At 44.7% G+C, this 23,033-nt stretch overlaps 2 protein-coding genes across 2 annotated transcripts; both read right to left on the bottom strand.

Annotated features, from left to right (window-relative positions):
- Window positions 1–7,698: 7,698 nt before the first annotated feature.
- LOC125553996 (uncharacterized) lies at window positions 7,699–9,326 on the bottom strand. The gene has a single exon (XM_048717628.2). It carries the CDS (start codon window positions 8,893–8,895, stop codon window positions 7,906–7,908), a length of 990 nt encoding a protein of 329 aa, XP_048573585.1. The 5' UTR covers window positions 8,896–9,326; the 3' UTR covers window positions 7,699–7,905.
- Window positions 9,327–16,759: 7,433 nt separating this feature from the next.
- LOC125552255 (putative mitochondrial import inner membrane translocase subunit TIM21) lies at window positions 16,760–22,550 on the bottom strand. Its single transcript, XM_048715749.2, has 7 exons — window positions 22,336–22,550; window positions 21,813–21,831; window positions 20,434–20,582; window positions 19,365–19,543; window positions 18,038–18,086; window positions 17,826–17,945; window positions 16,760–17,404 (listed from the first exon to the last, which is right to left on the bottom strand). The coding sequence occupies exons 1-7, from the start codon at window positions 22,450–22,452 to the stop codon at window positions 17,246–17,248; spliced, it is 792 nt and encodes a 263-aa protein (XP_048571706.2). The 5' UTR covers window positions 22,453–22,550; the 3' UTR covers window positions 16,760–17,245.
- Between the last annotated feature and the right edge of the window lie 483 nt (window positions 22,551–23,033).

Raw genomic sequence — 23,033 nt, 5'->3', positions numbered from 1 at the left:
TGACTCAACGCCAACCACATGATGATCGCGGAGTTCACCAACAACCACAAGCTGGATGCCAAGAACATTAGGGAGACCATCTTCAAGCTTCACGAGAAAATCAAGCACCTCCAAGCCCAGATTTATGACCTACAAAACCAAAACTGTGAGTATGAATATAGATTCAAGAGGATGAGTTTGGCTATAGATTTGAGGATCCCGGAGACTCGATCATCCTTCTATGATGGTGAGCCTATGCCTGGAAAGATGGACGACAAGCCTACATCATCAACAACTCCATCATCACCACCTCCAAAGAAAGAGACATAAATACATGGGTATGGGCACTCCCCTTGGAAACTGCCAAGCTTGGGGGAGGTGCCCCGGTATCGTATCACCATCACACTTCTATCTTTACCGTTTTTCTTAGTTCGATCCTTTTGGTTATATCTTGACCTAGTAGAATAAAGTTCAGTATGATCTAGCTTTGGGTTTTTGTGTTGATCCTTATCTATGTAATCGAGTCCGTGAGCTATATATAATAAAGATTAGTCTTGAGTTGAGGGCTTGGTTATCTTGCTATGATCTTGAGGGAATAAAATAAAAGAGAAAGAATAAAAAGAAATAAAGAGATCATATTGATCTTATGGAGAGTAATGACTTCACATATAAAGAGTATGATGAATAAAAGTTGTTGAGAGCTGACAAACATAGTTTTGGTCATCGTTGTAATTAATAGGAAGTAATAAAGAAAGAGAGGTTTTCACATATAAATATACTATCTTGGACATCTTTTATGATTGTGAGCACTCATTAAAATATGACATGCTAAAAAGTTGATGTTGGACAAGGAAGACAACGTAATGGGTTATGTTTTCTTATAGCCGAAATAAATTATATTGTCATGGATCATCAAACATGTTGAGCTTGCCTTTCCCCCTCATGCTAGCCAAATTCTTTGCACCAAGTAGAGATACTACTTGTGCTTCCAAATATCCTTAAACCCAGTTTTTCCATGAGAGTCCACCGTATCTACCTATGGATTGAATAAGATCCTTCAAGTAAGTTGCCATTATTGCAAGCAATAAAAATTGCTCTCTAAATATGTATGATCTATTAGTGTGGAGAAAATAAGCTTTATACGAGCTTGTGATATGGAAGAAATAAAAGCGACGGACTGCATAATAACGGTCCCTATCACAAGTGGCAATATAAACTTACGTTCTTTTGCATTAAGATTTTGTGCATCCAACCATAAAAGCACATGACAACCTCTGCTTCCCTCTGCGAAGGGCCTATCTTTTATTTTTGTCTTATACCTTATACAAGAGTCATGGTGATCTTCACCTTTTCTTTTTACACTTTATCCTTTGGCAAGCACTATGCTTGGAAAGATCCTGATATATATCCAATTGGATGTGGGTTTTCATAAAGCATTATTGTTGACGTTACCCCTGAGGTAAAAGGTTGGGAGGCAAAACTATAAGCCCCTATCTTTCTCTGTGTCTGATTAAAACTTCATACCCATAAGTATTGCGTGAGTGTTAGCAATTGTGAAATACTAAATGATAGTTGAGTATGTGGACTTGCTGAAAAGCTCTTATATTGACTCTTTCCAATGTTATGATAAATTGCAATTGCCTCAATGACTGAGATTATAGTTTGCTAGTTTTTCAATGAAGTTTCAGATTCATACTTTACATTGTGAATAGATTGTTACTTTAGCATAAGAAATCATATGACAATATATGTGTGTGTGTTGCTATCTAAGAATGATCATGATGCCCTCATGTCCGTATTTTATTTTATCGACACCTCTATCTCTAAACTTGTGGACATATTTTTTGATATCGGCTTCCGCTCGAGGACAAGCGAGGTCTAAGCTTGGGGGAGTTGATACGTCCATTTTGCATCATGCTTTTATATCGATATTTATTGCATTATGGGCTTTATTACACATTATGTCACAATACTTATGCCCTTTCTCTCTTATTTTACAAGGTTTACATGAAGAGGGGGGATGCTGGCAGCTGGAATTCTGGGCTGGAAAAGGAGCAAATATTAGAGACCTATTCTGCACAACTCCAAAAGTCCTGAAACTCCACGAAAGTCAATTTTGGAATATATAAAAAAATATTGGGCCAAGGAAGCACCAGGGGGCTACCCACCGTCCACGAGGGTGGAGGGTGTGCCCTACCCCCCTGGGCGCCCCTGCCTCGTGGGACACCTGGAAGCCCCCCCCCCCCAATGCCCATCTTCTGGTATAAGGTGTCTTTTGCCCTGGAAAAAATCAGAAGGAATCTTTCGGGGATGAAGTGCCGCCGTCTCGAGGCGAAACCTTGGCGGAACCAATCTAGGGAACGGCAGAGCTGTTCTGCCGAGGAAACATCCCTCCGGGAGGGGGAAATCATCACCATCGTCATCACCATCGATCCTCTCAACGGGAGGGGGTCAAACTCCATCAACATCTTCACCAGCACCATCTCCTCTCAAACCCTAGTTCATCTCTTGTATCCGATCTTTGTCTCAAAACCTCAGATTGGTACCTGTGGGTTGCTAGTAGAGTTGATTACTCCTTGTAGTTGATGCTAGTTGGTTTATTCGATGGAAGATTAGATGTTCAGATCCTTTATGCATATTAATACCCCTCTGATTATGAACATGAATATGATTTGTGAATAGTTATGTTGTTCCTGAGGACATGGGAGAAGTCTTGCTATAAGTAGTCATGTGAATTTGGTATTCGTTTGATATTTTGATAAGATGTATGTTGTCTTTCCTCTAGTGGTGTTATGTGAACGTCGACTACATGACACTTCACCATTGTTTGGGACTAGGGGGAGGCATTGGGAAGTAATAAGTAGATGATGGGTTGCTAGAGTGACCGAAGCTTAAACCCTAGTTTATGTGTTGCTTCGTAAGGGGCTGATTTGGATCCATATGTTTCATGCTATGGTTAGGTTTACCTTAATTCTTATTTCGTAGTTGCGGATGCTTGCGGAGGGGGTTAATCATAAGTGGGATGCTTGTCCAAGGAAGGGCAGTACCCAAGCACCAGTCCACCCATATATCAAATTATCGAAGTAACGAACGCGAATCATATGAGCATGATGAAAACTAGCTTGACGATAATTCCCATGTGTCCTCGGGAGCGCTTTCCTTTATATAAGAGTTTGTCCATGCTTGTCCTTTGCTACAAAAAGGATTGGGCCACCTTGCTGCACTTTGTTTACTTTTGTTACTTGTTACCCGTTACGAATTACCTTATCAAAAAATTATCTGTTACCGATAATTTCAATGCTTGCAGAAAATACCTTACTGAAAACCACTTGTCATTTCCTTCTGCTCCTCGTTGGATTCGACACTCTTACTTATCGAAAGGACTACGGTAGATCCCCTACACTTGTGGGTCATCACCAAACCACTCGGAACCATTCCGATGTCCAAATGCAACCTTCCAATATATGAATCTTTACCTCTCGACCATTTCGAGACTCCTCGTCATGTCCGTGATCTCATCTGGGACTCCGAACAAACTTCGGTCATCAAATCACATAACTCATAATACAAATCGTCATCGAACGTTAAGCGTGCGGACCCTACGGGTTTGAGAACTATGTAGACATGACCGAGACACATCTCCGGTCAATAACCAATACCAAAACCTGGATGCTCATATTGGCTCCTACATATTCTATGAAGATCTTTATCGGTCAAACCGCCTAACAACATACGTCATTCCCTTTGTCATCGGTATGTCACTTGCCCGAGATTCGATCGTCGGTATCCTCATACCTAGTTTAATCTTGTTACCAGCAAGTCTCTTTACTCGTTCCGTAATGCATCATCCCGTAACTAACTCATTAATCACATTGTTTGCAAGGCTTATAGTGATGTGCATTACCGAGAGGGCCCAGAGATACCTCTCTGATACACAGAGTGACAAATCCTAATCTCGATCTATGCCAACTTAACAAACACCATCGGAGACACCTGTAGAGCATCTTTATAATCATCCAGTTATGTTGTGATGTTTGATAGCACACAAGGTGTTCCTCTGGTATTCGGGAGTTGCATAATCTCATAGTGAGAGGAACATGTATAAGTCATGAAGAAAGCAATAGCAATAAAACTAAACGATCATTATGCTAAGCTAACGGATGGGTCTTGTCCATCACACCATTCTCTAATGATGTGATCCCGTTCATCAAATGACAACACATGTCTATGGTCAGGAAACTTAATCATTTTTTATTAACGAGCTAGTCTAGTAGAGGCATACTAGGGACACTCTGATTGTTTATGTATTCACACATGTACTAAGTTTCCGGTTAATACAATTCTAGCATGAATAATAAACATTTATCATGATGTAAGAAAATATAAATAACAATTTTATTATTGCCTCTAGGGCATATTTCCTTCACTGTGTTGTGTTGAAGGGATATCTATATGATCTGAAGGATTGCATAAGTCCCGCGGTAGCAATAGAAAAGAGAATATACAGAAAAGATAGTTCTTTTCAATTTCGATTATCTATATATTAGTTCATTTCTATTTCGATATATTAGTATTAGTTAGTAGTACTATTAGTTACTGATCCCGGCTCTGTGAGTTCTTTCTTACGTTGTGGATCATCTCAAACATCTTCATGTCTACATAGTCGTATGCCGGCTCGCCCGCTTTGGGCATACCAGTAAACAGCGTGCGGGCACCTAGCTGCTCCACGCCCGATGTCCTGTCAAGCTGCGGTGATGAACACTTCGATAAAAGTGGCGGCACCGCGTTGACATCAACGATGAAGGGCACTTGCCCAACGACGGATGTCGGGGATTGCCTGCCGAGCTGCTTGGCGGCGTAGTAGTACGGGGCATTGTAATGCTCCGGACATGGCGGTGGATGTCGGGGATTGCCTACCGAGCTGCTTGGCGGCGTAGTAGTATGGGGCATTGTAATGCTCCGGACATGGCAGTGAATGCCGGGGATTGCCTACCGAGTTGCTTGGCGTAGTAGTAGTATGGGGCATTGTAATGCTTCGGACATGGCGGCATCTGCACGATCGGCTACAACAGCGGGGGCTCGCGTCCCAGGCTCCGCCCTCCACCACACCCGCCACTGCATGACCGCCACCTCCGCCAGCCTTCTGCTTCTTGAGCGGCTCGTCTTTGCGGCCTACGCTTTAAGGCGGCGATTTTGCCTTGTCTCCGAGTTGATCTTCCAGACGAGCATGAGCCTCGGATCCTCCAACACTGCCATCTCCGACAGCTTCTCCTGCGGGTCCATGAGTCGGTGGCAGCGAAAAAGGGCGGGAATTAGATGAAGAGCGGCAGGATGGATGAGGAAAGTGGAGGATTTTACTGCGGAAACAATGCAACCAGCTACAAAAAGTGTGGGCTCCGCATTAGTTTAGGGTGGACATGGGGTGTCGGAGTCCTACGTGGCTCGTGTCCAGTCTCCCGCAAAGCACCCCTTATTTGGTTCCGGTTTACGTGAAAATTGCGGTCCAGACTGCTCTGCGGATCGATGGGCCGGTCGTCGTTTGATCACCTGCGGGATCCAGACAACTGCGGCCAGAGGGATACGGGCGGTGTACGGGGTTGGCGTTGGAGACGCCCTTGCTACTTTACCGGTAACACCCCGGTAAGTAGGTGGTATCAATTCAAGGCATGGCTTGATCAAGGAAGCCATTTGGAGTCTGGGAAGATGATGGATTCGGAGCAGTTGAGTGGTAGCGCTGCATCATCAGTTTTGGACCACCGGGGGGGTCATCGTCGTACTACCCCAGTAGGCACTAGGCAGTACCCACCGTCGGCTCCGCGAGCTACAGGAGTTCCATCGGTGTCGCAGTTGGCACGTTGGTTGCTTGTCCCCTGCTGCATCTGCATGCGCTGCTTTGCGTACCATCCGCCAGTTTCGATCTAGGAAAAACATTACAGGCGCAGCGTGTCCTCCAAGTCCCAGAGTTCAGGGACTGAGTTTTTCCCGTTGACCAGGTAGCAAAATGTAGATAACATCGCCTCCCCGTCTCCAGCTACGGCTCACGGCCGACCGTCGTCGTCGTCCGTCCGTCTACCGCGCGCGAGGAGCCGGTCAAAACGCGCTTCCCGAATATCATATCATATGCGCGCGTCTTAATTCGAACAATAAGGTTATGTGTACGCATGCGGCCAGCCAGGAATAGCGACAGAAAAGGGCAAAGAACTGGTGGATAGACAGTGAGTACGTACGTGATTCATAAATAAACTATCTATGGCGTACACGCAGGTCAGAGACAGCGACAGGCTCCGCTGTGGCTCTCTGCACATTCTTATTGCATTCACGTGCACTGCAATGGACCGACCCAAGCTCGCCACCAATCCACGGTCCAAACGTAGGATGGCTCAGCCCTCAGCATAGTTATGGAAGCCTGTAAGCCAGCCGAGCACCCCTTCTCGATCGCCTGAGAAAATCTGAAGAACGCGAGAAACCCGACTCGGCCAGCTCGCTGCATCGACGCAGAGGCCAAATTACTCGCCCATGTGAGCATTACGCACCTCCCACTTGGAGTACTTTACAAGACAAATTGATCAGCGCCCAACAGCTGCGATCTTTAGGTGCACATGCCGAAAAGCGGCATGCATGGCCATGGGGCGGGGGTTGGGCTGAAAGACAAGGAAATGACACGCACGAGCACGAGCCGCCCCGCACGACTGGACTGGACGGAAAGTGACGGGGAATGCGTTGTGTTATCCTTCCCTAAGCTTGCTTGCTTCCAACGCACGAAAAAACCATTATACTGATTGGTTTGTGCAACAAACTTAGACCCAGGACCCGTTCCGGGCTGCCGGTGGCCCGGCCCGATCGCCCCTACCAAATCATCCTCCAGACCAGAGGAAGGAGGAAGGATGGCCGCATCCGCATGCAATGCAACCAATGTTTTAAATAATGGGCTATGTCATTTAGCGGCGACTCTTAAAAACAGCTATTGCTGGACTATAGCGGCAAATTGTATATGAAATCATTTAGCGGCAACACCCTCAAACAGCTATATCGGAGCTTAGCCGGCTATTTAAAATTATGAATGCAACTGGCCTTTTCTTCCCAGCAATCGCACGGTGATGATGAGGGTGAAAGGAACTTGCTCAAGAGAGATTCGAAGAAAATATGGAGTGTACGCAGCCAAGTCAAACGCTCTGGTTCACGGAGACTATATGCATATGGCCACATACTATGTGACAAGCAGTAGCACTACATTTACTGTCATTTTATTTCCACCCATTGACAAATTCTCTACTGTGATAAACAGCAGTCCTCGGTGACTCCGCGGGCGGGTGCGGCAAATTTTGGGTTCATTCCCAACTGGGTGAGACCACTTGCTCTCAAACTTATTAACTGATGATGACAAGAGAGAGAGCTCGAGTGGAACAAGTGTCAGAGATCGCAGGAAGCCTCCAAGCACTGGCTTCCAGAAGCCGCCAGCGGTTAGGTCATCGCCCGATCGCCACGGACAAGCCCCCTGAACAAGCCAGCAGGCGACATTGTTGCTGCTGGCTTGTCCTCTTCGCTTTTCTGAACCCGGCCCCATCTGCCGAATGCTCACGCTATTAACTCCGGCCGACGAGCCGATCCACCGTCGACGCACTAATGCGTGCGGCGAGGTTGAAACTACCACCAACTAAAGCGCAGCACAGCCTATTCTTTTTCTGATTTCGAAAAATAACAAAAAACTGCAATGTGACCGACAGAAAACAGAGGAGTGGCTTGCTTCAGGGGAAATTTTTGCAGAATTTCTTGCCTTTCTTCCCATTGTGTCATGCATTGTAAATTTGTACATCAAAATGAAGAAACAAAAGGTGAACTAAGAAATGGAGGAGGAGGAGATTTGTTTCTCTTAATTTCTTGTTTTTTTCTCTACATACAGACGGACGGGAGAAGATTTTACGGCGATCAGACGACGGCGTGGCAGAGGCTGGATTTCCACTGCGACTGCCGCGACTCCACCCACGCCAAGAATCTGTACACCTTGCCGAAGACGCAGAGGAAGACGAGCCCGGCCACCAGGCTGTAGGCCGCCACGCCCACGGCGCCGCCCTCCGCCGCCACCCAGCCGACGAGGTACACGGCGTCGGCCGCCACGAACACCCACCCGACGCCCTCCAGCGCCGACCGCGTCCACGCGCTCAGCCGCTCCTCGCCGTAGATCCGGCACACCATCCTGGAGCAGAGCGCGAAGATGATGGCCAGCGCCGTCTTGGACAGGCCGCGGTACCGCATCGCCGTGCCGCCGACGACCAGCGGCTCCATGCGGCAGAGGCACGACGCGCACTCCCCGGAGAAGCGCGACCAGCGGAGCGCCTCCAGCCCCGTGTAGTAGGGCAGCACCACGGCGTCCAGGTAGAGGCTGGCGTGCAGCACCCCGGAGACCGTGGAGGCCTCCAGCACCGCGTACCGGATGTCGCCGTCGGCCTCGTTCCGGAACGCCAGCGCCGACGCCTGCAGCAGCAGCAGCAATGCCGGGCCGAGCTGGGCCAGCGGGAACACGGCGTTGACGCGCTGCCCCTTGGCCAGCGCCAGCAGCACCAGCGGGAGCAGGAACGGGCCCGAGGGGACCAGGTACTTCCGCTTGACGCCCCTCACGCCAGCGGCGCCGCTCCGGACGAGGTCGAGCACGGCGAAGGCCAGCGCGGCGACGAAGCAGTAGGCCGCGAAGGCGGCGACGAGCGCGCCGACGGCGGAGTGGTAGTCGCCCGGGTAGGAGCTGTCGCAGTAGTAGTGGTAGGGGCAGGTGACGAAGTCCGTGGTCTCCTCCAGCTGCCACCGCGTGCACTTGAGTATCTGCCTCGTCACCGCATCGCCGCCCAGCTGCTGCAGCCGCGGCGTCCACGCCGACCGCCCGGCGCCTCCCAGCAGCGGCGACAGCATCTGATCATACGACATGGCCGGCGTCTACCTAGCTTGCTCTCTCGGCGTCCGTCCCCCGGCCGACGCCGACGCCGACGCAGCTCCTGCTCCTTGGTGCTCGGCCTCTTGTCCTGTTAGCCGATACGCATTCCCGCATTTGGTGGCCGAATGATGGCTTGCTTTCAGAGGCACCTCCTCCTCCTCCTACACTCTTTTTCTCTCCTCCTTGGGTGGATGGATGGATGGATTTTTGTGTGCTGGAGTTGTAAGAAATGAGGGAGTTGGAATCGGATAGGGAAGGTTTAACTGGAGGCTCGGGGGGAACTTGACATGCCTGCCCCTGATCTGAAACTTTGAAACGGCACGCACCTCGCCATTATTAAATGATCCTGGGTTCTCAAGATAGAGAGAGATATATGGGCTGCTGATATCATTAGCGGAGGCTTTTGTGGCGGGGGCGTTTTGGTCATGTGGCGGCGATGGTTTGCTGTCATGGTGGTTGGGCCGGGGGAGAAGAGAGAAGAGAAAGGGAGAGTAGGCGAGGCTGATGGAGGGAAGGATTGTTTGACTTCGTTTGTACTGCTGCTGCATTGGTTGGTAGGCGAGCGAGGACGAAGACAGACATCTGGTACGTAAGTACGATTGTATAATTTGGTGTACACGTTGCAGTACCAGCTGTCTGTTAGCGGTAGTTCAAGTTTGTTGGGGGCTCGTATTTGGTTTGATTTTTGTCAAAGTACGCAGTTTGTTGGGGTGTTTGGTGAGAATATGGGGCTGGCTGGTTCAGCAATACTAGTCCCTCCGTTCCTAAATATTTATCTTTTTAAAGATTTAAAATAGACTATCACATACGAATGTATATAGATATATTTTGAAATGTAGATTCACTCATTTTGCTTTGTATGTAGTCAATTGTTAAAATTTCTAGAAAGACAAATATTTAGAAACGGAGGGAGTAGTTTACATGCATCATTGGGCATGCATGATTAGCGATGGATCGATTCAGCATCTACTCCCTCCGTTCCCAAATACTTGTCTTTCTAGACATTTCAAATGGACACAAGATACGGATGTATGTAGACATATTTTAGACTGTAGATTCATTCATTTTGCTCCGTATGTAGTCACTTCTTGAAATCTCTAGAAAGACAAATATTTGGGAACGGAGGGAGTAGCTAGCTACTTCGTCTTGCATGCGCACGTTAGTGTTTTTTTTTCTTTTTGACCTTGTAGTTGTTCATCAGCTTATAAAAGGTGAGTTGGTATCATGGTATGGATGCTCTGCTTCTTCGTGTTAGAAGAGTTTTTTTTTTACATTACACGGCAGAGAAATGATGGTGCTATCATTCAGGGCTCCATGGCATCATCGATCAGGATCATTGTATCTAAAAAGAAAGGCATCATGAGGATAATATCTATATCTTTTATCCACCGGTGTGCAGGACGACTTATTTGTCTCTGCTGGAATTATTTGGTGGTAGGTGTCCACAACTCAGACAGCCAGGTAGGCCATGATCCTCCCCTATCTTTCCCTAGACTGGAGGAAGGAGGAGGGTCGTGGCGTCCCAGTCTAACGTTTGTGCTCCGCATGTCTGTCTCTCTCTGGTAAAACGACCGCTGCTGGTGAAAAACTTTTCTGAAAGCGGTCATGTGAGGCAGCGCTGAACGCTGAACGAAGGCTACAATATTGATATCTCCACATGACCATATAGAATAGGTCACCAACTCCTCAATTGGATATAGTCGTGTGGGCATGCATCATGTGGAAAGGTGCCACTGCTTGTTTCATATTCACCCCCCTACAGGCTACAGCCTACAGGACAGCTTCGTTCCTCATCCTCTTGCCAAACATGTGCTGATGCGCCACGGAAATGGATATCTATAGGCTGGGAATGGCAGCTGCTCAGGATGTTGGGTAAATCTTTTAGATAATAATAATAATAATCTCTGCGTCCATCCAGGCTTCAAACAACAGTGATCTCAAACTTGGTGCAAGCCCAGAAATATTGGGAAAGACATTGGACCCCGTCTCTGAGAAGGACTCCATATGTTATATTGTGAAACATGTTGCTTGTGGAGGCCGTGGAGCCAAACCGAGAATGTTTCAACATCAGAAGAAGAGTCGGCTAGGCCAGCTTCTTCTTCTAGTCTATCATTAATTGGCCGAGTCTGCTCTGCATCATGCTGCAGTGGCAGGCAATCTGTGACACGAGAGCCATCTGCGCACGTCAATCCACGTAGGTGCAGAGATGCAGCAGCCCGCGCGAGTCAATATCTGCTACGGGAAAGACGCCCTTTTGAGCGACGGAGCGAGTAACCCTGGGAATTTACATGTCCGGGATCACGACATTCTGGTACCGCGAAAAACTTTTAAATTTCAGTACTGACAGACAGGATTCATTAGGATGTCTGCCTGGCTAACAACCGTAAGGTGCGAGTACCTTGCAGTTAGGCCATATATTCAAAACACGAGATGCTCAAGGGGGTCGAAGAGTTGGTGTATTTTGTTGGACATGTTAGATCATGGTTTATTTTTACTAGGACATATGCCCGTGCGTTGCAAGGGGAAGGATAAATTGGCGTCCATCTGCAAGCACAACACCTCGTGCTTCGGTACGGAGAAAATACTAATTGCCCGATCCTTGAAAACACCCACCCACGCGGTATGACATCCGGACGGTGCCACCACCGGCAAGTAGGCACACGAATCGTGGTTTAGAAAAAGTGTGGGGTCATGTTATACTCTCTTTGCAAGGTGTTATTAGACTGGTGGACCACTTGGTCTCAGTTGCACAATGATCGCAAAATGAGTTCTGGTGCCGATGGTAAGGACATCTCCAATGCGAGGTAATACATACTTTGCCCTTATATAGTTTTGGACCGTAACGCCTCAGACATTTTTAGGACTCTCATGATATCCCTTATTTGTCCGCTTGGCTTGCGGTTAGTCCATGTTTTCTCATCTCGGTATTCCACTGTCAGCCCACATTATCCAAAAAATAAGGATTATGTGTTCTTAGGAAAAATAGTTCTTTTTTTGGCAATCCGTCAGTTTAAATTCTACCGTTTGCAGCAATCCTGGAATGCATCCTTTTCATATAAGTTGTCTTGCAACATGCACACGTCCTTCCATCTTTTTTCATGCACAATTCCTTCCATCCTTGCTCCCATAATAATCCTCATATAGATCCTTCCCCATTAATAGCCCACAATTCCTTTTTAGGATGCATGTAGACGTCATGCATCTGATTCCTTCTAATCATCCAATTCCTTCCATCCTTTCATGTATGGCAATATCATTGCATCCCATAAATAATCCTCAAATCCATCCTTCCTTTCATAGCCCGCAATTCCTCTTTTTTTACAATGCACGTATGCAACGTCATGCACCTCATTTTACTTTTAATTGTCCGTTCCGACCGTCTAATCCCAGACCTCATCTTAGGGCTTGTTAATTGTCTACATACCGACGTATATAAATTGGTGCGTTCTGATATACTATAGCGAGGTGGGACTATTGATTCAAAAAAGAACATTTTTTAACACAAGGAAAAGCTAGCTCGCTGGTTGCCTTCTTAGAAAGGACGGAGAGGTTGTGAGTTTGATACCTTGCCGGCGCAATAATTTTTTCCTAAGCCCACTCTCCTATTGCCGGGCTGCCACTTCAACTCGGCCCGAGGCCCACGAGAGGAGATTTAAAAACGGAACAACCTAAAAGCTGGGCCTCGGAACAGAATTTGTACCTCATATGGAAATATTCTAGTCATTTTGTTAATGTGGACTCTTGGTGTGTTGGTATGGCATGTGTCATCTCGTGTTCTGGTCGGTGGGTTCGATTCCATGACCTTTTTTTTTCTACCGGAACGAAACGTTTTATCTCTTCGCCACTTCAAAACAGTCAATTGTAAAAAACCACAGAGATCTTTAGTACCACCTCGAATATGTTTTAAATTCAAACTAAAAGCATAAAATCACGGAAAGAAGCGTATTGTGACGGTGAACCCACGGAGTCAATCCGTGCTTTATTATTAAGGAAAGATTTTTCGAACCATGTGAGAGAGCTGCATGTACTCCCTCCATTCTAAAATATAGTGCGCTCGCGCTTTCCGAGGTCGAACTTTGACCATAAATTTAACGTACGAGACCGACTGCGGCGGGAGAAAAAGTTACATAATTAAAAACTTCTTTCGAATACGAATTCACTGATATAATTTTTGCTCCCGCCACAATCGGTCTTGGTAGTTAAATTTACGGTCAAAGTTGAAGCACGAGGATAGAGGAAACACTACATTGTGGAACGGAGGGAGTACTTGAACTTCGATAAATGCTTGAACTTGGATAAATGCTTGAACTTCGATAAATGCTCGATAAACATTACATTTTGGATCAGTATGGTAAGGCAACGGGGCAGTGCTTGAACTTCGATAAATGCTCGATTATGTTCGGCGAAGCCTGCCCTTTTGCTGTTCAGGAGGAGGTCAGAGACGTTCTTCACGTCACTAGCTTGGTTTTTGAGGAAAAGTACCTTGGGCTTCCAACGCCGGATGGGCGTATGTCCAAGGGAAAGTTTCAAAACCTCGAGATGAGCTTGACAAAGAGACTGATCCAATGGGGGGATGGGCTCCTAGGCCAGCCTGGGAGGGAGGTATTGATCAAATCTGTAGCCCAGGCCCTCCCCACATATATGATGGGAGTCTTCAAACTACCTTTTTTCGGTGTGCGATGAACTCACAAGGATGGTGCGAGCATATTATTGGGGAGCAGAAAAGGGCAAGAGAAAAGTGCACTGGAGAGCTTGGGATGATCTGATGCAACCAAAGTGCAAAGGAGGGGTTGGTTTCAGAGATTTCAGAATTTTCAATCAAGCCTTATTAGCAAGGCAGGCTTGGAGACTGATTTCCAAGCCTAATAATCTATGTGCTCAAATTCTAAAAGCGAGATACTACCCGGACAGTAATCTTGTGGACACGGTTTTCACGGGTAACGCTTCGTCCTCCTGGCAAGCAATTAGTTATGGTCTTGAACTCTTGAAGAAAGGTCTGGTTTGGAGAGTTGGGAATGGAAGGAGTATTCGTGTATGGCGTGACAATTGGATCCCTAGACCATACTCCTACAAACCTATTTCTGCAAGAGGAAGATGCAGGTATCACTTTGTCTCGGATTTTCTTAATGATAACGGTTTCTGGAAGACCGATTTACTGCAGCAATTTTTTGTGCCCGCGGATGTGTTTGAAATCTTAAAGATTAGGGCCTCGCCAAGATTGGAGGAGGATACCTTGGCTTGGGGTCCAGGAAAATTTGGCTTATTCTCTGTTAAAAGTGCATATCAATTCGGCTTTGAGGAGGCCTTCATGGACAGCGCCACGGGTTCTAGCTCGAGGCCGGATGGACGTCGTGATTGTTGGAAACTCATTTGGTCCGCCGATGTTCCTCCCTCAGTTCGTAACTTTGCATGGCGAGCTGCTACTGAATCATTTCCTACGTGGAATAATAAGCACAAAAGAGGGCTTGAGGTAAATGACCTGTGTCCGGTATGTTCTGTGGAAACTGAGGACTCATTTCATGCTCTTTGTCGCTGTACATTATCATGTGTGCTCTATGATATCATGTCGGAAGTCTGGCCTTTACCAAACCTATCTTCCTTCCAGTCCTCCGGTCATGAATGGCTGCTGCAAATGCTCTCTAAATTGCAGGACATTGAACGGTCCATGCTGCTAATGACTCTGTGGAGGGCGTGGCATATACGCAATGAGATTGTTCACAACAAAGCCCCGCCACCCATGGAAGTTTCACGCAGATTTTTGACGAGCTACCTGGACTCTATCATTGGCATAAAGTCTAATCTTGCTGCTGAATCGTCCAAAGGAAAATTCCTGATATTATATGGAGCATCTCGGCCTCTTATGGACAAAAGTGCAGACCCCAAGTGGACTGCTCCTAGCGTTGAATTTGTCAAGTTAAACACTGACGGTTCCTTTGCTGAGGATGGCTCGGCTGGTGCAGGTATGGTGTTAAGGGATGAGAGGGGTGCCATCATCTTCTCTTCCTGTAGGCAATTGTTTCACTGTCGGGACGCACTCGAAGCTGAGCTATGTGCATGCATGGAAGGTTTATCATTTTCTATCCAGAGAAGCGACTTGCCTGTGCAGGTTGAGATGGACTCCCTAATGGCAGTAAAATTGATTCAAGCTTCAGATATTGATAGATCGGTCTACTCGTCCATCATCAAGGAGATTAGATATCTTTTGTCCCTTCGTGATTTTTGTATTACTCATGTTAATCGTAGCCAAAATAAAGTTAGTGATAGTTTAGCATATTTTGCTCGTAGCGAGGGTAGAACCATGACTTGGCTTGGTTCGGGACCTCCAGATGCTTTGGAGTTGGCAGCGATGGATTGTAAGGACTTGATGCTTTGAGTAATACAAATTTCTACCCGCAAAAAAAAGAATGGAGGGAGTACTATATTATACTGTATTAAAGAGAGAGAAGGATACAACATGACCAGCCTAGATTATGGTTTATTAAACTTCTACAGTATAATTTTGTACACCAAAATAAAAAGGCATCATATTTTATATTTTTGAACGTTTCTCTCTGGATTTTTGCTAGCAAGGGCACATTTTAGCCAGATTTATTTTTATATATTCTTATAAAAGCCGCTCGATTCTTGTCAGACACCCGCGGCATCAACCTTATCCCTGACACGAATATTTTCTTTGCTACCTGTTTCAAAAAAAAAAAACCTTTGCTACTCCTGCACCAGGTAGGAAGCGCAATTGCCTCTCCACGCATGGTGAAAGTGCGTGCCCTTTCCGGGTCGGCGACGGGAGGGAATCGACAACACGATCATGCATCTACAGGGAAGATATGAGGCCTGAAAGATACGTCCACTTGATGCGTTATTGGGGGCAGGTGAATCTCAAGGGCCTACCACTACCATGCATGTACGTGGTACAGCTTTTGCACCAAATCAGGGGAGGGACGCTGATCCAACAGATGAAAGCAACGCCGGCAACAGCAACATCGGCAGAGGCTTGCACCGTTGAAGCAACCGGAGGCCCCTACGGTGACCGGTGAGAGAGATTTGTCTGGTAGGACGTAGGAGCATGAGGACAAGAGGGAGGGCGGGGCGAGGACGCCCGGGGCAATGAGTTTGGTTTGAGAATGGCTCTGGTCCATGTGTAGGTAGGGTGGAATCATGAGGTGACTGAACCTCCAAAAGTCTTACATCCCTGCGCCAAAAAGTCCTAAAGGGGTGGGTGATCTGCGCCAGGATTTCTGTGATCTCACTGTGGATGGTTGATGGCACGTAAGATATAGATATGGGGTGTCGAGGGCCACGAGTGGACTCATGGTTGGGAGAGAGTAATAGGCATGATCATGCAGGGTTTGATACTCGCAGGAAAGGCTCTGCAAAGTACTGCACGCCGTTATTTTAAGGAAGGGAAACAAAGTGTAGCATGCCACTTTCGGGGACTGATTATATGTTCCCCGTTGGAGGTGCTCTAGGATAATGCCCGTTGCTCCCCTGATCCATCACCCCTTTTTGTTGCTAATAAAATACTACTAGTATGACAGTGTGGCTCCCCTCGCATCCTTCCAAGCTCATCCTCCTCATCTGCCGTAGCAGCCGCTAACGAGATGGATCGAGAAGGCGTGGGAGGGGGCAAAGTGATGAATTCAAACCCAGCAACCAAACATTTTGGTAAAAAGGCATCGAACTATAGAATATCTGATGAACAAGATTATCTATCAGGAACCACAAACAAAGAACAATCACCTCACCTAATTGATCCCAACGTTTGATAGTGATAACTAAAATTATTGTTGACGAAAATTCACAAAGGAAATCATGTTTATAACTAACTAGAAGTAGTTGCAAGTACCATCGCCATCCCCGAAGAAAACGCAATGACATGTTCTAAATTAGTCAAAGAAGAATCTATCCATACAATTAGGGTCATGCTTCGAAACATTTCTTTCCAAAATAATTTAATTCTACAACTACTCCAATCATAGAAAGAGCATTGGACATCATGTGCTATAAACCCTTTTACAGTAGGTAGCACATGCAAGTCTAGACAATATAACATGACGTCGGGTGAGTACACGCAAGGAAAACATCCACAAGAACATCCAGTGATCAGGCATCATTGTTCTAAAAAAATTGTACTGCACTAGTAATAAAAATGTATAGAAGAGACCCGGGCCATCAACCAAATTTTTTTGGGGGTCATGGCCCATGTCCCAAAAATGTGTACTCTGTCACACCTAACCCAAAGAGGTTCGCCACAGCTCTACCTGAAGAGGTGGCGACCCGCGTCCTGCTACCCAGTTCCTCGACCCATATTACCAAGGTTCCTAGCAACTATTGTCTCATGCATCCTTACGCTGGTATGTAAGATTCTAACATTACTTGTCCCTGTAGCGGTGCTGTAAACTCAACAAGAAGGTACATGAACTTCCATGTCCTGTCAGAGTTATCTTTGAACATCTCTGAATATACCTTTCCAGCTCCATGCGGACCTCGGATGTAAAAGTTGACCTGAAATGATACATGTATGTCGATTCAAGTGACCAATAATCAAGTTTGAAGGCTTGCAATGCAACTATGGAAACTCTTATAAAATGGCATCCTAGTGTTCCTTTCCACGGTAGCAAAGCATCATCTGAATTCTAAAAGGCATATATAAAACTTGCAAGAAGCCATTACACGACAACAAAAAAAGAAGCATGTTGGATTTCATCTTAATTTCTGTCGCTGTGTTATCATTCGCAAGCTTGATCCTGGTTAAGGAAGTTGCTGGCTCATTGCCATATACCGCTAAGAAACAGTCAAAGTTCAAGTTGCAGCCCCCTACAGTGAACTTGTATTTTTTTTATTGAATTTGATACACTAATCTTGATGTACAAGACAACATAGAAGTCACAGCAGCAGAACAGCAGAGACAGGAATAATATAGTACCTCCACATGTTCAACACCATCCTCATCTGTCCAAACCCTGTTTGGAATACGCTGTCGAGCTGCACGGTTTCTGCTTTCATTACCATAACCAGTAATAGGGTACCCAATTCTCGCTGTAACCTGACAAAACATGTGAAATACGAAATATAATAAGAGAGGAAAACTACAATACTATGTCAGGATGAACAGAAAAAACACTAACACCCACAAACCTGACTATCACTCTGAACTCTTGCTAGAGCTTTCCCAAAGATCTTGTACCTGTAGGATGGTAACAACAACACGCGTTAAGCAATCTCACTTTCAGGTTGCACGCAAATACCACAGGCATCTTCCCGAAAAAACCCATAGATAATACGTAGCCAAAAGCAATGTGAAAAACTATGTGATGTAAAAAAGAGATTGAGGCATTCAAACTGACAAAACATATCATTTGATGCACAAAAGAAATTCAGTAAATCTGGCAGGAGAGTATCAATCCATATACGAAAACTGACAACATGCTAAACAAAAACTTAACATCCAGGCTATAATGAGCATGAATTCTATTGTGTAAGCAGCTTCAAGGAGAAGTGTCATTAGTAAGAGTAAAAGATGCCAAGAAATGCAGGCACAAAGCTGATTGTGACACTGTAATACAGCGTAATACGAAAAGTGTGTAGATTACTAATGAACGACAGCATGATTTTCTGCAAGTTGGAGCAGCTAGAACATCAACCAGGTGGTAGGTAGTGGCACACAATGAAAAGGGGAAATAGCATACTTTTAAAAATATATATACCACAAGGTCCTCCAGATTTTAAATATATATAGTAGTAAAATTAGCAGACTTTTTCGCTAACAAAGTATACAATATTAACGACAGTGAATTCCTGCAGTTCAGATAGACATTGCAAGTACTCCCTCCATCCCATAATGTAAGACGTTTTTTGACATTATATGGGACGGAGGGAGCATTTTGAGATAAGAAATATTACTACATAATTTGTAAAAATGGGACAGTATTTGTTACTACCAAGGTGATGTGCAATGTGCCTTTGAAGCCGGTACCAGGTGAGGTGGCTTGGTGATACATGAAGGCTAGGAGAGCCAAGCCAAAAAAACAGCGCCATAACTTACTCCGTCACCAACTCACGAAAAATCATGGGCCCAATCATCAGTGAAATGGGGAAGGGAGAGAACAGAATGAGATCCATTTATTTAGTTGTGGCTACCACCGAGGAGAGAGGATGATGCTTAACACTGGAGAGGAAAAGAAAACTTCGCACATGCCTGACATGGTATTTCTTAGTGGCAGTACATACTCCCTATACGCCCTTGGAAAGTACACCCTCTGTTCCAAAATGTAATACGTTTTGGCAGTTCAATTTGAACTGCCAACATGTCTTACATTTAGGAACAGAGGTAGTAACAAGTAGGTGTTCTCAAAATACCATAATGAGATATAACCAACAAGTTTCCTAAGCAAAAAATACAGTTACATACAGAATTTTGTTATTTAATGCCTTAAGTTCAATCAGAAGAATGCAAAAGGCTTACTCTTTTGGTTCAAAAATAAGCTCCTTGAAAACAGAATATCCAGCTAATGCTGCAACTCCAAGCCCCGCGAGTATTACAACACTGTAAGAAGCCCCCTCAGCAAAAGTCACTGGCTTCTCGGGTATATTATACGTAGGGGCATCGAAGGGATCTCCAACAGTTGACAAGTCTTTTTTCCCCTGAGGATAAAGAGGGCAGTGATCTATAAGCAATATAAAAATGAAATATGATTCAGCATTGGCTTGCACCGTAAGGCAAAATATTAGTTATTAAATAGGAAACATGAACAACTATTAAACCATACAAAGAGTACTTTGCTAATAATTTTCAATTTGGGTCAAGATATATACATGAACAGGGAACCTCAAAAACTAAAAATAAAAAATAAACAAGACATTAGGTGATTAATATTTCTAAGGGAAACTAAATACACAAGAAGAGAACAGACATACTCGACTCTTTTTCAATAAATAAACTCTAAACAACAGAATCGGACCATTAATTCCTACCTTGCCATCAGCCATGGAATCTGGGTTAAACAAAATGAAGATCCTAATTGGGTTATCTCATGCGAGAACATCTAGGATTCAAGACCAAAGAAGCACCTAGAAATTTATGTATACTGATACAACCAATGAGGCAGAACCTTTTCAGCGTGATCGTCCCGTTCCGACAGCATTTAAAATAGTACATACTAATCTTCAAATATTGTTTAAAAAAACCCCATTACAGAGGCTAATGTATACACATTCATCAATAGTGATACAGCCACTTCCTGATGCACTGACACCTACATAATTTAGTCTTATGAAAATGGAAAGAAGCTCACAGAAGCTGATGATGTATGCACAGGTGCTTAGCAGTACTGCAGAGTGCAGATGGTTACAAGGTGACACAACTAATAATTTCATATATTGTCCTTGTACAATTTATAGTAGCATGTTCAAAATATGGACAGCACTGCTCAAAACTATACCAAGAGAAGACTAAAACAAGCAGGAAAATGTACAACACGACATTGAATAATTTTAATAATCAAACACGAACAGAACTAGCTAGCATCATGTACCTCTTTGGGATTTTGGTCTGAAGCTTGTGAGGAGTAAGATGCAGATGACCTTATTAAAGAAGGAAATGTTTTGCGGTACTCCTGCATTGTCAGAGGACTAGAAGGGCTTGACTTGGTCATGTACCACCTTGAATTTTTTAAAGAGGATGCTGGAATGTTTGCCAAAAGAAAACCATGTCTGCATTAAATAGGGTCCACAGCAAAAGTGGGCATGGTACAGTAAATGACTGTTGGTCCAGATTTTCGACAACAAAGAACGGAAGAGTCAAATAGTTATTTAATACCTTTATTGGGTACCAAACATATGATAAATTTGATCAATTAAGTTTTATGTACAAAGTAAAAACGAGTATCTCAGATTTGTATTATAGCAATGGCAGAATGCTCTCAAAGAAAGGTTCCATAAAGAAGTTTAAGGAAGTTTTTTTCAGTACGTTTTCTAGTAAAATTAAGATTAAAAATTAAAGACGATGACAGTAGATATAATAATAGCAGGATATGTAATTCTATGTTTGAACATAGATAAGAGATGTTACCAAAAAAATCCTGACAGGACTTATAAAAGTGGGATAATTCTTGGCGAGAAGTGGATATAATAGCAGGGCACACAATTCTATCCAAACAATCCCTTATAAAAGATGTTAACAGAAAATAGACAAAATCCTGAGTACCACTGGCTGATGACATTTCTGGGTGGTTACTACATCAGCCATCATGTAAGTAGTGCATGTAGGGCATCCAGGTGCACGTGCAGGTGTTCAAGCCCAATGAGACACTAAGTAGAACTGTCCTCAACAAGGGAACTACTGGACAGCTATGCTTTGTAACACCATTACCTGTAGCTGGGGTCTAAAAACTGATAGTATTTAAATTGTACACATATGAATTATACTAATCTGGTATATTTCGGTAACAGCAGTTCTGCAGCCAGAACCAATAGTAGATAATGCTGAGAAACAGTATAAGTTGTAGCCTTATGGAGTATGCTGCGGATATTTGACTGTTCATGATGCTCTTCTCTTGTACTATCCAATCTCAGTTTACAAAACGTCGTTGGACAAAGTTAGTTCATGCAACGTACAAAAGGCTGGATGGCCCTTTCACAAGACCAGGACTCCGTTTAAGCATCAAATATACGAACACTCTATTATAACTGCATTGTAAAATACACTTATTTGTGAACATAATTTCATTCCAACTAAAGCAAACCAAGCGTTTTAAATTCCTTCTCACACAGCACCGACCACCAGGAACAAAAAGAATATCACAGATGAAACGGTAGCCAGAAGACCAAAAGAAATGGAATGCAGGCACATAAGAATAATTGAATTTTCATAATACAGCATCATACAGCAAGCTTCAAGATCAGAGGTGAGAACCTTCAGCCTTTGCAACATCCTGGTGAAAATGTAGGTAAGAGTAAAAACAAAATCAGTCTTTGTGTACATTGCCAAAGAAGAAACCCTAAACTATCTCAGAAAAAATTATGGTATGTAAAAAAATGCTATAATGTCCTGAAGAATATATGCGCTTAGATGAAAAAAAAATCGCGGGGGGGGGGGGGGGGGGGGGGGCGGGTACGAGAGGAGTGCTGCTAGTTTACAAACAAAATTTCACAGGAATCATTCACTTATTAGATAAATTACAAGCACATGCATTGCTCAAGACTACAAGTAGATGGTGTGAGCAGCAACACACTGAGGACCGATTGCTACTTCAAATCTGACACGGGTCATGCATTGGGTTGCCTTATGAGACCAAAGAAGATATTGCGGTATAGAACAAGTCCCACTTGAACCGAAGAAATCAGGAGGCAACGACAATGGCGTCGAGACCGACGTCGGCATTGCGTCGAACACCTTGAGTGGGGTATAGGGCTATCTACTCCCGTCACTGGTTTACCTTGTAGATGGCGCCGCCAAGGGGAGCGCGCGGCAGGCGACGAGCGGTGGCCTCCGCCGCGGTGGCGAGGAGGCGGCGGTTGTGGTGGTGGAGCAGCCTCATGATCCGAGCGGCCATTGATCCTTCTCGTTTGCTTGGGGGAGGGGAAGAAGAAGAACAGGCGAGATGGGGGGAAATAGGAGTATGGACTGCGGTTGGGTGTCTTTATTTTGGAGCCGTTCCATCCAATGTTCGATTATGAATCCGACGGTGAGGGACATTTTTGCAGATGCTAACTGATTTTCACGCCTGGGATAGACGTCATCCGACATTTATTAAAATGTAACCCTTAATATATAAAATTGTAAAAGAAAATAAATTTGCTAGATCCGAAAGAAATATAAGATTGTTTAGATTACTTGTTTTTAAAGAGAGTACATGCTTGGACCCATGGGTTCTGAATTTGACTCTAGGTTCAGATGATCCGCCCATTCACATAGTTTTATGTGTGTTGCTTATCTCATGTGTTTATCATGTCATCATACTTTTTGCAAGGTGAAATGATCCACTTCTGAAACATGTTTAATAGTGTACTCCCTTTATTGCAGACTAATTGAGGTTCTAGTCCGTTTTAAGTCAAACTTTAATAAGTTTGATCAAGTCTATATAAAAATATGTCAACATCTACAGCATCAAATTTGCTTCGATAGATTCATTAT

Source organism: Triticum urartu, chromosome 4A, assembly GCF_056163025.1.
Source record: "Triticum urartu cultivar PI428250 chromosome 4A, HENAU_Tu73, whole genome shotgun sequence".
Taxonomy (NCBI): Eukaryota; Viridiplantae; Streptophyta; class Magnoliopsida; order Poales; family Poaceae; genus Triticum; species Triticum urartu.
The sequence above is the reverse complement of the archived record's forward strand: the minus strand, read 5'-3'. Positions and strand labels throughout refer to the sequence as shown.